The 18,008-nt window shown below is 32.7% G+C and overlaps 1 protein-coding gene across 1 annotated transcript; it reads left to right on the top strand.

Moving 5' to 3' along the window:
• Positions 1–350: 350 nt before the first annotated feature.
• Positions 351–17,464, top strand: LOC132562651 (tyrosine-protein phosphatase Lar-like). The gene is made up of 5 exons (XM_060227406.1): positions 351–405; positions 741–1,046; positions 13,003–13,035; positions 17,351–17,418; positions 17,459–17,464. Exons 1-5 carry the CDS (start codon positions 351–353, stop codon positions 17,462–17,464), a joined length of 468 nt encoding a protein of 155 aa, XP_060083389.1.
• The last annotated feature ends 544 nt before the right edge of the window (positions 17,465–18,008 follow it).

Genomic DNA, 18,008 nt, shown 5'->3' with positions numbered 1-18,008 from the left:
AGCAATGTCTGTTGAACTGGTGACCCCAGATCACTCACAGCAATGTCTGTTGAACTGGTGACCTCAGATCACTCACAGCAATGTCTGTTGAACTGGTGATCCCAGATCACTCACAGCAATGTCTTTTGAACTGGTGACCCCAGATCACTCACAGCAATGTCTGTTGAACTGGTGACCCCAGATCACTCACAGCAATGTCTGTTGAAGTGGTGACCCCAGATCACTCACAACAATGAGAAAAGTTGTGATGGTGTGCAATATTAAAGTAGAAAATCCAATGCAATAGAGACTTGTATGCAAATGAATCAATCTGGGAAACAGTTACATTTGATGGATATTTTATTTCAATAATGCTCACCACTACAACCTTCTGCAGTCTTGTGGTTGTTGTCAACAATGCTTTTGGTATAACCCAGACCGTTTTTTCATTGATCTCGTTTCCAAATGCACAATTTTTGACAGCAAAAAGACCCATGATTACCTTAAAAGCTTAATGTCCACATTCATTGAAAAGTTTTTAAAAAAGGCAAAATACAATTAGGTATAAAAAACAGAACAGCATATTATGAGAACTACTTATGTTCAAATTTGAGGACAGTGGTGAAAAACGGGGCTGGACATCAGTGTTTTCATATGTTGCTGTCGTGTGCATGTCCATGCATGTTTTATTGTGATCCAATCAAGGTATTCCATGTTACATGAACATCTGAGTTATTTTTCGGTGTTTTGTATATTTTCAGATCCACCTCAAATCACACAAGCACCGAGGAATCAAAAAGTCGCTGAAGACTCTATCATCAGTTTCTTCTGCAAAGCCTCTGGAAATCCGCAACCTCGCTTTACGTGGGAGCGAGATGGCAAACGGATTAATCCAAAGCGGACACGTTACTTTATTTATGATATGCCACATGGAAGTGTTCTAAGAATAGAGCCTGTAAAAGCTAGGAGAGACCAAGCAACATTCTCATGCATTGCGGACAATGGTATCGGAGTACCAGCTCGAGCCAACTCTACGCTGAAGGTCTATGCAATGAACCGGGACAAGGGTAGGTAACCCTAACTGCATGCACCTCTGCTTAACATTCCAATTATTTTCTTGTGAGCTAGGGACAAGGTATAAACAGTGATATTTCTCCCCAAATAAACCTAAGATAAAAACCACTATATTTATGAAAGCTGTTAAAGTCATCCCTAGGTTTCTCTTGCGCAGTTATTTAGCGACCTGCAATTTTGCGCATCTTGCGCTAACCTGTTGCTTTAAAGTAAAATTGATGAATATGGAGGTAATTTTTCTTCTTGTTGAAGGTGATAGTGATCATTATGTACTGTAAAATATCAATTCTCAGTATAAAATAGAATTTTGTAGAATTTACTTTTATCAACAAGGGGAGATAATCAACAAGGGGAGATAATCATGTCTCCATCAGGGACTTGATTCCTTCTGTTATGATTGTGATGAAATCTATAGATTCATAGAAGTTGAAGGCAGCAATTGGATGTGATGTTTGGTCTTTGTTAACTTTTGTTATGTCTGTTTCCTCAAATTGAAATCATTTGATGTGATGTCTGTTTCAGAAAGTTCAAATCGTCTGATAGAAAAATGTCTGTTTCTACATGTTCGATCGTTTTGCAATTGTCCATTTTTGTCATTTATATCCATTGATTGTGTTTTATCTGCCTTATAAAATTCCATCAGTGCTTAAGCGAAAATAGCTTATTTCTGTAATAAGTTGATGTTGAGATACTGGGAATTACTTACTTCTGTAGTGAATTGATGTTGAAATACTGAGAATTACTTATTTCTGTAGTGACTTGATGTTGAGATACTGGGAATTACTTATTTCTGTAGTGACTTGATGTTGAGATACTGGGAATTACTTATTTCTGTAGTGACTTGATGTTGAAATACTGAGAATTACTTACTTCTGTAGTGAATTGATGTTGAAATACTGAGAATTACTTATTTCTGTAGTGACTTGATGTTGAGATACTGGGAATTACTTATTTCTGTAGTGACTTGATGTTGAGATACTGAGAATTACTTATTTCTGTGGTGACTTGATGTTGAGATACTGGGAATTACTTATTTCTGTAGTGACTTGATGTTGAGATACTGAGAATTACTTATTTCTGTGGTGACTTGATGTTGAGATACTGGGAATTACTTATTTCTGTAGTGACTTGATGTTAAGATACTGGGAATTACTTATTTCTGTAGTGAATTGATGTTGAAATACTGAGAATTACTTATTTCTGTTGTGACTTGATGTTGAGATACTGAGAATTACTTATTTCTGTAATAACTTGATGTTGAGATACTGAGAATTACTTAACTGTGACTGTACAATCATATGCTGGGAAATATGGAATGACAAATATATTTCAGTTGAAATTTCACTGGCATTTAAATTGAAGTAAACGATTTTGTTCTCTCCAAAATTATCAATATAGATGTAATATTTTGGGTGTTACAGGACTCCTTTACTTTCTTGTAGCAAATACAATAGCACACAGAATTACTGTTATATTGATAGGGATATACTGGTAATGGCTATCAGGAGGCTGATCCAACCTTTGCTACTACTTCGACAGTTTAATGAAGTCTTTGACCAGCCGTCCATACTCAGGTTTTATTTAGATATACCCCGCCGCAGGATAGTACATCCTGTTGCCGGTATAGTTGTCTAATTACAATCGTATTGACTTAATACAAGATAGTAGCCAGTCGTGCAATCCCGTTCCTACGTGCTGCATTGCTGGCCGACAGGGCTAGGAATTACGTTGGACATTCCACACTCGTGTTGGCTCTCTATGCCCAGTCAGGTGGCTTAACATTGATGGGGAAAACAAAAATGATCAATATCCATACCCCCAGCGATTCCATGTTCGAAACAACATGCAAATGAATACAATACCAGGCTAGAGGTCGGCCAGTCATTTTCATGCTTAAGGAAAATTTATTCTGATTTGTGATTTTTTGTTTGCCCCCATCTTGCCATCAAACATTTTTAGAATATCTTTAGGAGACTTAAGATGACGGAGCTTCTAGAATCAGTGACTGTGATAGAATGCTGGGATAGTTTTGCCTCTAGACCTCAATCCACATGAGTGTCATGCATATTTTAATTGTTCAAGATTAGTTGTCTCCCCTGTGGGAAATCTTCAATTAAGGATTTTCGCAGAACAATTTATTAAGCCTAATGTTACTGGAAAATCAATAAAATTTGTCATCAGTTAAAACTGAAATAAAAACATGATTCCATAAAACCATTTTTTAAATATGCATTCTTCAGTAAAGGTGCAATTGTTTGTGCCAAATCAGAATTTCATTAACCTTCTAAGTAATCGGAAAAAGAAAGCATTCAATTTCATTTTAATCTATCAATGATGATATTTGAGTCTAGAATAATGTTTTTTCATTAATTTCTTTTTTTTTTTATCATTGATTTATGGTTCTCAAGAGGGTGGAAATCTGTATCCTGCTCCTTTCTAAATGGTTGAGTGTGTTTATGGGGAAGGTTAATAGTAGCTCAAGGTAAACTTTACAAAAAGGACATGATTACAGGGACATTGAGAAGTCGAGAGGAGGAGAGTATTGGTGGAGGTGTGCCTAGGGCACTGTCTTTCTCACAAAGGATTAACAATGGTCAAATTACTCAGTTAGGTAGGGAGATCAGTCTGAATGAGGCTTTGTCCATAGAGGACAGGTAGGTTTGACCTATGTAGTTGCTATGACATTGGGGCGTTACTTCCAAAGGTCATTGACACCGCAGACGCAGATATCAATCTTGGGAAAATATGAAAATTATGGATTTTTGTCTGAAACTTTTAATACCTTCTATTTCTGATTGTTACTTGTAGTGTAGATAAAGTTTCCCATTAGGAAACCAGTTACTGTTCATTCTTGAAACAATTAACCTCTCAAATTGTATTATAGACATAACCAGACACGGTATTGATGGCAAAGAATTACCTCAACATTTTGATCTTTAATCTACGTTTCAATGCTTAATGTCTTGTTAATTATCTGGGAAAAGTGTAGCAGTCATCAATAATATTTTGTAATTCTCATTTAAAAGCCTCTGATGAGTATTTATATATTTTTGTTTACATTTCTAACACTCAAGGTGTATTTTTTGAAATTGAAAATCAAGTGTTTTTCCATGATGTAAGATGTAAGATCTTCGAAGAGTAAAAAAATTTTGATTCACCCACCCCTAAACCCCCACCCCTAAACCCCCACCCCTAAACCCCCAACCCCACCCCTCAAGATTTGGTATGATTTCTAATGATTCAGTGACATTTTTTCACTGACCTAGCTATCTATTTTACATAGATCATCATTTTTATGACTTTTAATATCAGCTCCTAAACATTTCAACACTCATACCTTCTTTAACATCCCATCCCAGACCCCCTGTTTACATATTTGTGGTTGACACTCCATCTCTCACTGCACACTAGGGCCTAGATTTGTCATCTTTTTCAAAAATATATTCATTCCTTCTTTTTCTAAATGTTTAAATATCTTTTCATGTATTAAAACACCTGACTGATTGTGGTTGGTTTGAATCCAATCATGAGAATATCTTCTTTTGAGATTTTGTAATTTTTTGAAAATGACATTAAGTGATACACATATTTGAAAGCAGGGGATCTCAGTATATAAGTAGTCATTGTCACCTACAGTACAGGTATTTTACCTTGGGAGACACACTAACATAGTTTCTCCGTCATCTTCTTGTCAAAGTAAATCAAGTGTATGTAACTCTCTAGTCAAGCCTACCATTTTGACAACATCCAATTTACAATCTACACTGAAGGGTAACCTACCTACTCTGAAAGATAAAAGCTATACCTGGTATTTGAATTTTGTATTAAAACTTTATCCTAGATCTTATTCTATGCCTGTTAAAGATGTGATATAAATTCAATTTTCGCCAGCCCAAAGATCACCAGGTGCTCAATGGATTCCACAAAAATGTAGCACCATTTCTGTAGATGTTTCTAAATGAAATCAATTATCAAATTTTGATTTTTTTTGTAAAAATAATTGATTCTTTCAGAATTGAAAGAAAAATTTAACTTTTTTTCATTTGAGCCATATCTTTTGTCTGTAATGTAAATAAGATGAAAATGCTGCATGTTCAATGAATGAAATTTGGTAGCATTTAATTGGTAGGAAGGAAAAAATAAGTAAACATTGCTATAGTTTCAAATGAATCGGCCTTAATTTCTGTGAGGCAGCTGAACATCACGAGACGCCTTTCTAGTGATTCTGTTGTTGTTTCCTTTTATGTTTTCTGCAGAAAAGTAGTCCCCAAGGCTATCTCTCCGAGGCCCCACACATGAATCACACAAACACATTACAATGTCTGCTGGGTTCCAGTGTGTTTAGGAATTAGTCTACATACACACAAGGAACTTTTTAGAATGATGAGAAAGATATATGAAATTTCATTTGCATGTTTTTAAATTCATTTTCGTTAGTCACAAGGCCTTTATTCCTGACCTAGAAATCTACAGACCTGAATCAAATAATTTTGAAATTTTTAGTAGTTAAAAATTTTTGTCCCATATGATGAAATGTTGTTACTCCCCTAAACTGGTCTTTCATCTTTATTCAAATTTTTTCTTAGATATGAAATGACAAGTAATTTCACATGGTTATTCATTGTTTCCAGTCCTAAATTTTTCTTTTGAAAACAAACTTCAGATTTAATTTGATTGAATGTCAAAATTTCATTATGTCAAAGTATAGAAAAATTTAGATTAAAAAATCAATTTCAGTTTGCATTTACTTTATTTTGACCTACATTTTTAAATATTCTTTATCGCTAAAGAGACCTCCAATAGGCAGAAATCGGGAGTTCAGAAGGGAACTCTTTTGTGTAGTTATATAGGTGCCATTGAATGAAATAGATTTTGACTGTCTGAGAAACCCTTGGGGTGCCTCTGAGATTGCCCGGTGGAATTGTCTTCACTTTGATAAGGTAAACTTACAATGCTTAGTGCTAGAAAAACAATTGCTCATTGCAAAACTGCAATTCCCAAACCAACTAAGTCTTCAGATTTACGTTACCATGGAAACATTTCTTTTTGTGCATAAAATCAATAGTCGGGAGAGGGGGCTACAGGATAACGTAAATGAAAGTATCATTCTGAAGATGTTTATATCTCCCAAACATCAGCGAGTCAAATGAAGCAGATTGCAAATTGAATGCTCTGTGTACCCAGCATGACTGTACATCACCCATCTGATTATATATTACAAATTTTCTCTAAATCCTTGTCATCATGGTTCCTAGAGAGAAAAAAACCTGAGGGACGGACTCTCTTGGAAATTTCCATTATATGGTTGATACCAGTAAGAGTCTTCTTGCTTTTTATTGTTTCCTAAAAAGTAAAAATATTTCTTCAACTCTCGTTTTCGTGTTGGATGAGAATGATTTTGTTCGTTGCCATCACTTGCTTTATGACTAGGTTTGGCCTAGTTTAAATTATAACGGGATTGATTATTGGCGTTTTATAGCTAGTTTGGACTATAAGCATTGTAGTCATTAACCGTTAAAGCACAGACGCAAACATCCAGGCTGACAGTATAGCTACCTCTGCCTAGGTCAGGCAGACCATCATACATAAACACCAATCTATTATTGATACAAATGTCCATTGTGTGATTCTCTGGCATGGGTATCATTGAAAAAAGTAGCTGAAATTCCATTTAGTAAAATACTTTAAAATGGACTACAAGGTTTTATTTTACTGAACATTACCTGTTTTAAGAAGGGATTTTTTGTCTGTTTCTAAAGATTTAGTTTGTTTAATTTATTGATTTTGAACTGATATTGATTTCAAAAATGTTTTACAAAGTATCATGTAACTGTTATTTTAGAGTGTACTGTGTAGGGGTAAGCTGACATTTTCTGGACACTTACTGAAATCAACAATAATCCATTTTTCTTAATTGAAATTTTCTAATTTCTAACAATAATTTCCAAAGTTTTATCAAGGAATTATCTTCATAGTTGATCAATTGTCTTCAAAAAATAAGACAGATAGGCTGCTTCCTAAATTAATGAAAAAAGGCCTAGTAAGGAAATGTAGGCCTTGTCAAATGTATTAGAAAACCGACAGTCTGTCTCAATAAGTGATACTGACGTATTTACAGACATTTTGTTCTTCTAGACCATTAATGGCAAAGCAGGCTGGCTCTTATACAGTAATATAGAAATACCAGTATTTATTCTTGTCGGTAAAAAAAAAATCCATTTTAATTTCATCCAATCCGCCCTGCATCGGCAGTGACATCTGAACACCCTTGTTCAATCTGCTACGTTTCGAGGGATTGTTTTGATAAGGTTGTGACCAGACAGTTTGTGACACGACCCAATCTGAGACAGCTTCTTTCGAGACATTGGAACGAAAAAAGAATCCAGTTAATTTGGCTTTTTCAGTAAGGTTCCCGTCACTCTGCTTGGCCAATCAATTAGACAGATTTTCACAGTGGAACGTTGGCCATCCATCAGTTTCATACACTGATATACGTGGTCACGATCTTGTTTTCATTTCCCCAAGAGATGTCCATACAGGGGACAGAAGAACAGTCTTTATTTGGTCATGTATAAAGTTGTTAATGGAGAAACGGGAGGCTGCAAGGTTGAGAGAGTGACATGAGCTGATGCCAGGAGGATTGAGGAAGGGGGGCAGGGGTGGACAGGTTACAGTTGGATTGAAGGACCTGTACGATTCGCTTTGCTGGGACTACAAAATGTACTTGGGGGTTTTCGAAGGTTTGAGAGACCATGCTATGAACCTGAGTCGAAAGGACCAACTAAAAATTGTTTAGGGATGGTTCTGAAAGGAATTTAAGGGTTACTCTAGATCTTTAAGTCTGTTCTGAGTAGTTTGCCAGTTGATACCTCTCAAAAATTTACTTATTCTAATTCAAGATATGATTAACATTTTATTCAAAGAATGACAAACTACCCTTATAGTTGATAAGATATATCAGTTCAGAACATACTTCGTTTTAATGCTTCTGTCTCGTTTTAAGAAAAATTAATATTGTTTTAGCAATGACTGATTAAGATGATAATATTAAGTGTGAAACGACTTAAATGTGACTTATTCCAAAAATAAAGCATTATTATTACTGCAGTTGTTAAGGGGCCACTATAGGAGTGATTTTTGAAATTGATCATCACAAAATTTCCCTTACTACAAATGTCACATGAATAAATTATAATGCATAGCTGACCTTACTTTTGAAGATCTATTTTGAGAAGTTTGAATCTCTTAGTTTCCTGCCAGGGAACATTCTCTAGTGTAAATCCTGGTAACAGATAATCACACTTAAGTACAAAACCTGAATAGGACAACTCAGGATATGCTTTTTTTAAAATCTTCCGTAAAAACTTTGGCTTTATTTGGATAATGAATAGTGTTGAGATTTTGTGACAAACAACCGGAACTCGTAGACTCCCCACATAATAGCTTCTCTGCTTGTTCTTCTATTTGAAATAATACCATCTTAACCGCAAAAATGTTACTATTATGTATGGAAGGGAGAGAACTCTTGTCAAACATGCAATGCTGCTTCTACAAGATTACATTTCAAATCAACTGGAAGGCTTTGAAATGTCACTTTGTGTTTAATTACTTTTGAAATTAGATCTCACGAAATAAAGTGAACTGGCCAACTGACATGTACGTCTTAAAGTGCAAATAAATTAGACTGGCAATAAATTTCAATAACGTAGTTCCATATATAGTGTTTAGAGAAGTTGTATGTCTGCCTGCAGATAAAACAGGTCGATCATGCAGCGCCAGGGTGTTGTGTTATAACTAAAAGACTTTACTTTTTTTCATCTCCCCCACATTCAGAAGTATTATTTCACACAATGAAACCTGACGCATTGGTTTCTCTAAACATGGTCATATTCAAAGGTGTTTTTTGGGGCCCGTTGCTAGGTGGAGATTTGATATGGAGTTTAAAATATGTAAGCATGAAAGGAATCACAGCTGACAATATGTGATGCCTTGGTTTGTGTCTTTATAAGGCCACCTTGGTGACTTGACTTTTTAACTGAAAGTTTATTTGTGGTGACAGTTTGGGTTAGTGTTTGGGAGTGCATTAGTGGAAAATGTAAGTCAAACTGATTTCTGATAGCGAGCTTTGGAAGTGATTAATTATATATCAATTCATTCTCAGGTTATCAAGTAAGCTTCTATCGACATTGGTAAAAAGAGGACAAACTAATGTCAGGATCACCTGGGTTTTTTTTTTCTCTCATCAGAATACTTCAAGAAATTATCTTGTATTTAAAAAAATCAATTTTTTTATTGTTTTTGATAGAAATTTTTAAAAATTGTTTTGATCAATAGAAAATTATTTATAGCATTGTTAACATATGCAATTTTACTTTGTTGTTTTTAATGACAAATCTGAATATCAAGTTTATTCACTATCACAAACAACACTTTGTACTTCTTTTTAACCACAAATATGTAGACATTTTGTAACTACTTGTCTCACTGACGTTCTAGCTTCGCAGGTGAGACTTTGACGTTGTAGCTTCGCAGGTGAAACCTGAAAGTGATATGTCAGCTCTGGTTTTAAAAAAATAGAGTTTAGTTCAACTAGATTGTTTTTTAAGTAAGATGACTTACAATAACCTTACAAATAATTTTTTAATAAATATTTTTTTTGTTCCAATTATCTTCTGGGTAGATTAGGATACATGTTGGTTTAGTTTAAGTAACATCCAGACATCAAGACAGCTGTGCATGTCATTTTAAAATAATGTAACAGCTGCTTTCATAAACATCAAAATAGATTTCAGACATAATAAAAGGTCGTTATTATGATTAACATCCCTGTCTGAAATAAACTTACCGTAATATTCGACTTGTGTGTTGCCACCTGCATCTAGGTCCATGTCTGAAATAAACTTACCGTAATATTCGACTTGTGTGTTGTCACTTGTATCTTGACTTAAATCATAACACATCAGTAAATTTATTTTTAGTATCTTTTCATTCCAATACTTGAACCACTTGGGGTGTTTATTGTTTAAATACAGTAAGCAATATAGATTTGATCACCAACAGATGTTTATAGATTTTATGATTTAATATGATACAATCTTTTTTACAAGAAGTATCATCATCTTCAATATGTTGTACAAGATTTCTATCTATTTATAATCAAACGTACAATCAGAAGTTGTTGTGTTATGTACTTGCCCGCCTCTAACTTGTATAAAAGTCGGAGTATTAAGGATGTGATTAAAAAACGTCTTATTGGAGATAATTAATTCCATGTAACAATCTCAACGTCCTGAGGGAAGACACTACATATATGAGTCACATTTACAAACCGTGTCTCAGCCATTAAACCAACATCTATGTTTTCATGTTTGTGACAAATTTCGTACATAAAACACGGTATCGTTTGTCATCTGTCAACTATAAAATAGCATGTAAAATCAGATTTCATCTTCAAGGGATATTAAACTTTATTTCATCATGAGCAAACACAACATCTTAAAGGAGATACAGTTCGTTCTACCGTTTTTTTTCCTCTCACTTTAAAATCTACCATATCTTTTCAAGCTCGACTAGTTTTGATAAACGAGGCCATCCTCTCTTTTATAAATCAGATTGAAGTGTACATTGATCTTGTGTCAAGGAAGTGCTGCAATTTTCAAAAGAGGATTTTCAGTTCAGTTAAAAAAAACCACTGCCTGGAATACAAAGATTAGTATGGGCGTATGTGCATTTCATCATTTTTCTATTTAATCAATATTCTATAGGGTATTACAGTTTAACATCAACTGAACTTTTTCAATAAAAGATTTTAAATCAGTTTTCCTTCCACGTTTCAACTCTAAGTTTATCCATATCAATATACATATGAAGCTACATAAACTCACGATGTCATTTAAGGATATTTTAAACAGGTGATGTTTTGATTGGATGGTAGCCTACATTTCATCCTCCATTAAAAGTCTTATCTCCATTTCGTTTTCTCATATTTGTCATAATTGACTGTTCTATTATAAATAAAAATTGTATCTGATGTGAGTTTTCGATATAGAGGTATTTTTCCAGCTATTTCAAGCTATATTTCTAAAGAGAGGTAATTTTCCAGACGCATCAGTTTTGAAAGAAGTGTCTGATAGTGTCATATCAGCTGACTGTGAACATGAATGGCCGTTTAAAAAGTCTGTGACCCAAGGCTAGGTAAATGTCTGTATGAGAAAGATTTGACCCAGTTTTAGTTTTTCATTGAGATTATGTGTCGGGGTGTGTGTGGTATTTTAGGAGTGGACACTGAGTGGGACAAGTCTATGTAAATACCAACAGAAATTCTAATTTACTATTGGACAATATCTCTAGTACTTGTATTATATTACAGAGGCAGAAACTGTGACAAATTTTGTCTGTGTTTAGGGTAGTGTGTACATTTATGACTGGGACTGTGTCAAATTCCAGAGTATACAGAAACATCTAAGATCACATATCGCCCAACAATCAGTTGTTCTGTGATGCAATAATCTAGAGGATTTCTTTCTTCTGTCATTCAGGAAAATATACGCAACAACAGCTTTTCTCAAAATACCTGTGATTTAATTTATAAATGCCTTTGTAATTATTTTGTGAAAGTCTTTTGTTAGGATGCAGATATTTGTGAAATTGTTGATAACTTTTCACCTTGGGCCTACTAACGTAGTTTACTAAAACTTGTTTGAATACATATCATATTTTGTCCCCCAAAAAACTTGGCTGTATGCATAGGTTGTTTATCTGAGGTAACTTTAGACAGAGGACAAAAAACATATCTTAAGTTCTCTGTGAAATATACTCATATGCTTTTAAAATGTAAAACAACATTTTATTAATTTGTACAGAAATTGATACCTGGAATTTTTCCTTGCCTGGCACTAATATGTGTTTGGCATGTTGGAGTTATGCCCCTTTGGTCACCAGAGTGTGCTATGTTCTTTTATCTGTTTAACAAAGAATGACGCATTGTACTAGCTAAATCTTCCTTACTAATGATAGAATATTAGATGTTTATGTTCAGTGATTAATAATGTTAATTAATTACTGTTAATTAATAAAATATGTCTCTATATTTCTTCTTTTCTATCATAGAAACATTGACTCTAGCTCCCTCTATAGTCAGCGAAACAAAGTTCATCCCTTTCTGTTCCTCACACAAAGTCATCATCTCTGTTATTGATGAGAATTCCATAATCTTCTCGATAAGCAATACAAATTCATTTTCTCTCTTAATGATGTAAAGCTAGTCTTCTGTTTAGTGAAATATAACCCCTACCCAACTCCTCTTAAACCAGTCATTAAGGAATAGTCTATTGACCTGTCTATTAGTGGTACAGTTGCCATCCACTTCAATGTTAGTCACACAATGTCCCTTTTCTTTTCTGTTTTCTTTTATTTATAACCCATCATCTTCTCTGTTAGAGATACCATCCTGAGATGTCTTCTTCATCAGTGTATGTTCTAGATCTGTGAATTGATTGAAGAAACTAGGATACAAATTTTAATTGCATACTTGCCGGTCCTTTTGTTTTAGAAGACTGCTGGCCTTCTTTCACTAATTGTGGATTGAATTATCTGTAAATCTATTTGATTGATGTTTGTGTTCAAAAACTAGTTATTGATCAATAAATATTTTAAGGTAATTGAATTAATCAGAGGCTTGATATTTTGAAGATGTGAAATTTTAACTTTTTGGTTTTTTTTTCTTTTATAAATTGGCAAGTATGTAATTTATCTTCATACGAAATGTAATATCTTAGATTGAATTTATTTATGTACTGAAATAGATTGATTGGTGACCGTACAAAGCACTTCAGATATATTTCCAGAATCTATTATTCTGTTGATTTCGTTTTTTGAAAAAAATCAATACTGATTATTATTTCTGTTTTTCATTTTGGAATTCAATTTGACCTTTGACCCATTTCACAGGTATAAACCCAGCATGGAAAAAAATATACAAAGGTAACCATGGTAACAGAGAAACTAATTTATAGACGCCTTATACTGAATAACAGCTTTTCTGTACTGAAATATACATTACACTAGTACAATATAGCACTGAGTTAAATAGCTCCTATTTTGGTGTTTGGAACAAAAATACTTATGTTTCACTGTACTAACAGAGAAACTGAAGTCTTATACTGAAGCTTTCCTATGCTGAAGTATATAGATACAATATACTACTGAGTTAAGTAGTCCTATTTCAGAGCCTTTAACAATGACACAATGATGTAAATTAGTCAAATTCGCTTCACTGCAATACGATTGTTATCATTTAAATTGTTTTAATTATAAAACTGCATATGTCTGATTTCTTGATAAATATTTGTGCTGAAATGCTGATAGATTTCAGAAGCATTTTCTGACCATTTGAATGAATAGTTTTAGTTATCCACATAATATCCAGTGTCAATGTCTTTTGGGTTTTTTATGAGTGCCAGTGAACTTTGTAGATACTAAAAGTTTAACTGAACCAATCTGATTTAGTGTAAATGATATTGATATCAAAAGTTTTACAGAACTAACCAGATTTGGTGTACATCATATTGATACTAATTTAACTGAACTAATCAGAATTCCTGTAAATGATATTGATATTAAAAGTTTTACAGAAATAACCATATTTAGTGTAAATTATATCAATGTATCAAGGTTTATGGTAATTTATCATTTAATGAAAAGGAACAAGATACAGTTAGATTTTATAACTTTAATTGATATTAATGTTTTGGAGATATAAATATTTAATCTTTAGCTAAATGTATTCAAAAAACAAAACTTCATTGTTTATTTTGTTTGTAACTCAGTCCAAAATAAAATCTAGAATTCCTCATTAATTGATTTTCAAGATTTCCACTCAGTTTGAAAGATAATTTAATGACTTGATGTAATGAATAATAAAAATCAAGGGAGATAATTCGAACATAAATGAATTGCAAAGGTCTGAATAACACTGGCCATGACAAAAAAAAATCCAAAAAGACAAATAAAAGCTATTAATAAATAAATAAAGGTATTTCTCAAAGAATATTAAGCAGGGTTTGTAAGTGAAGTGAATTTGGCTTATATTTGCTCTTATTCAGTGTGAAAAATAGATATTCTTTTCAAGAACAGAAAATAGTGTGTTTTTGTAGCTGAGTTTGTGTGGAATTAAACTTCAAATATAAGAGGATCAATGTGGTAAAATTTCAGTTCAGACAATGGTCATGTCATTATAAGACTGTTTACAGTGTACAGTAATTACTGACAGTGCATACACAATACTGATAGTACATAGAGAATATTGACAGTTCATAAACAATACTGATAGTACATAGAGAATATTGACAGTTCATACACAATACTGATAGTACATAGAGAATATTGACAGTTCATAAACAATACTGACAGTATAAACAGGATATTGACAGTTCATACACAATACTGATAGTACATAGAGAATATTGACAGTTCATACACAATACTGATAGTACATAGAGAATATTGACAGTTCATAAACAATACTGACAGTATAAACAGGATATTGACAGTTCATACACAATACTGATAGTACATAGAGAATATTGACAGTTCATAAACAATACTGACAGTATAAACAGGATATTGAGAGTTTATTCAGAATACTGACAGAACAAACAGAATACTGACAACACATACAAAATACTGACAGTACAAATAAGATATTGATTGTACATGCATACGGAATATATTGACAATACAAAAGGAATGATTTCAATACAAAGAATTTTGACTGGATATACAAAATACTAACAGGATATTGCCAGTACATACAGAATATTAACAGCACAGACAGAATATAGACAGTATATGTGGATTAGTGACAGTAAAAACAGAATATTGACAGCACATTTGAAATATTGCCTGTGCACTTAAAATATTGATAGTACATGCTTAGTGTGATGGTACTTTGACAATACAGATTACTGACAGTAGATATAACATTTTGACAAGATAGACACAAACCCATACATAAAGTAGGTAGTAGATGAAGAGTGCGTGTGATGTGAACTTTGTGCTGTATCTCTATATTGGCGTTCCGTTTTGATATGATCCCCTCCCTTAATTGATTGATGTTGTATAGATTAACATATGATTTTTCCCTTTTTTTTTCGGTTGTTATGTACTTAAATGTACCAGTATGACCTTGAAATGACCTTGATAAACATTTTGCTGCTGCGCCTTACCACCCCTGCTCGATTGGTTGACAATTCAAAGTTGCACACCTGCCCGCAGCCATCAGAGTTATCCCCCTTTTACGTATTCTTCTGCCACATTTCAGTCAATATTATTATTACTCCTATGTATGATGTCCACCTGTATATCTCTCTATATACATTATATATATACAATATACATATTTCTGCTTGCGCCCGCATTTCCAATTCCCCCGTTTATTTATACCATGCATACCTCAAAATCAAATTTTACCCTGACAAATCCCTGCGTCAACCCTGCGTAACCTCATTCTTGCATCTTGCATCAAACATACTTACCAACCTCGTCCTATGCATCATGACCTATTTTATATTAAAATTTTATATATAATATTTCAAATATATGAATAAAATAATCATTTTGTGGAATTTGGTATGAAAATGTAATGTAAAATTTTAATGTTTGTATAAATTTCATGGTTGTATAAAGATTTTTTCAATATGATGTTTAAATTAAGATTTGCAATCATTTGTCATATCTAATATGCACATATTTATAATTACCCGTATCCAAGCACAATTTTCTTTGTCTTCCTGAAATTCAAAATGTTTCTTTTTTTCTGCTATTGCATGTAACTTTCACTTTGACCTTAACCCTCTCTTTCTTACATGTTGATAAATTAACTTGTTCTTCATGTTTTGAAATAAATTTGTTGTCAAACCTGTATTATTAAGTTATTTCAATAAAATTTTAAAACAATTCAGAAATAAGGTACAAAGTTAACAACATTCTGTTGTTTGGGTTTACTTATATTTTGATAAACAGCTTCAAAAAGTTTCTTCTCTTTCTTGATATTTTTTATATGTTGGAAAATTGAAATTATTAAATGTGAAAAGTTCATTTTCATTTTCAATAATACAGGTTCCGAAGAGAAAATAAATTCTTTAGAAAACATTTCTTCTGTAAGACATTCATGTCAATTTCAGGAAGACTTTGAAAAGAAATTGATTCTATATATCAGATTTCATAATCAAATGATAGGTCAAAGGTAATTCATTATATGTTGGATGTAAATTGTTTATGTGACATATCTCTTTTGTGTTGAATTCTCCGTGTTGTTTTAACTCCTCCAATTAGCCTTTGATTGGAAAGGTAATTAACATAAAGATAAGTAAGTCTATTTTAATTGATTAATTATATTTCATAGAGCAGAATGAATTGGTAATATAAATCTGAGATAATTTCATTGTCGTCAGAAAATTTTGATAATCTACTGTGGTGCTGTTTGTTCTGACAATGAGCTGAAGGCAAGTTCATAAGTCAATATTAATTTGCATCGTTTACAAAAATTTAGAGTAACATTAAAAGGATTAAAACATCAAGCATTTGTGATGAGACGTATATGCAAATACGAAGTTTAATTCTGAATCAATTATTTGTTTTTATATAAAATAAAATTTATTTTGTTTGATGATATTTTCCTTTGTATGAAATTTCCTAGAACTTTTTTTTAAGTATTTGAAATGTTTCGAGAACGAAAAATTCGGCAAACTTAATCTTGATGTTTTTGTTTGTGTTCTACAAATATTTATTTATTTTGAAAGAAAATAATAATTTTCCTTAAACTTTGATATACAAACTGATGTTTTCTGAAACCATTACCTTCATCTTCAAAGTTTGTTTAATTACTATTTACTACATAACATTATGGTGAGACTAAAGATCATTTTGGTAACAAAGTGTATTTCTATTTGTTCAAATATATTCATATTTCACAGTACTAGATTTTTTGTGAAGAATATAATTTTTAGTTGCTCTTTGAAAGATTTCAAATGAAAATGAAAATAAAAACACAAAATTCATCTTCTCATACCACACAGGATAGCACGGCAGAAAGAGTTGCCTCCCTTTGATTAATTTGTAGTTTTGCACTGAATTCCATATGTTAAATTACGCGAAATGTTTAATAAAGTCACTTACCTTTGTACTCTAAAACTGAACCATAATAATCACTTATCATTTTTCAAGTTTACATGCTTGGAATTAATTGTCACAATGTTTTGTAACTAAATCAGTAGTTTCTGCTGTCATGTCTTTTTAGGAATTCCAAATGGCTACCCCAGTATAACAGTTAACCCAGAGCTAAAGGCTGTGGAAAAGGATCGACAGGTGAAGATGCAGTGCGAAGCAATTGCACGCAATGCTGAAGAAATGAGTCGGCCACACATTTTCTGGATCAAAGATTACATTCCTGTTGATATGAGTGATCCAAGAATATCTATTCAGCCCACAGGTATAAACCTAGATAGAGTTAAATCAATACTTAGTAGGAATTAGCCATTAAGCCTTACATATATTTTGTGCTACTGGCAAATACCCATCAAATAAGTGTTGTTGTGAATTTTAGGGGGAAATGTTATTTTAAGATATAAATAACAACTCATTAGAATATGTTTTGTCATGATCATATCACCTGTAAATAATGCATTAGAGAAATTTGACATCAGGTGATTAAGAATCAGAAAAAGATGATTTAATATATGGAGCATTTTTGGAAATTCATTTTCAAAATCAGGTATTTGATATTGTGATAGGGATGTGAGAAAAATATAAATAAAATACTCTTAATTTTTATACATAAATCATTCAAATTTCATAATCCTTATGTGGTATGTATTAGGAAGAGTTATTTCCCTTGGACTGTTGTGTTACTTCTGTATTAGAGAAGAAGGACAACTCTCACTGCCTTCATTAAAGTG

The sequence above is a fragment of the Ylistrum balloti genome, unplaced genomic scaffold (assembly GCF_031769215.1).
Source record: "Ylistrum balloti isolate Yb309-2 unplaced genomic scaffold, AGI_CSIRO_Ybal_v1 Utg371472, whole genome shotgun sequence".
NCBI lineage: Eukaryota > Metazoa > Mollusca > Bivalvia > Pectinida > Pectinidae > Ylistrum > Ylistrum balloti.
The sequence above is the reverse complement of the archived record's forward strand: the minus strand, read 5'-3'. Positions and strand labels throughout refer to the sequence as shown.

What these genes read in the sequence shown, in the direction of transcription:
- LOC132562651 (XM_060227406.1), top strand. Translation starts at nt 351, where the DNA reads ATGCTCACCACTACAACCTTCTGCAGTCTTGTGGTTGTTGTCAACAAT. An exon ending in TGTTGTCAACAATGCTTTTG is followed by an intron (nt 406 to 740) that starts GTATAACCCAGA and finishes GTATATTTTCAG; the next exon opens with ATCCACCTCAAATCACACAA. An exon ending in TGCAATGAACCGGGACAAGG is followed by an intron (nt 1,047 to 13,002) that starts GTAGGTAACCCT and finishes CCCATTTCACAG; the next exon opens with GTATAAACCCAGCATGGAAA.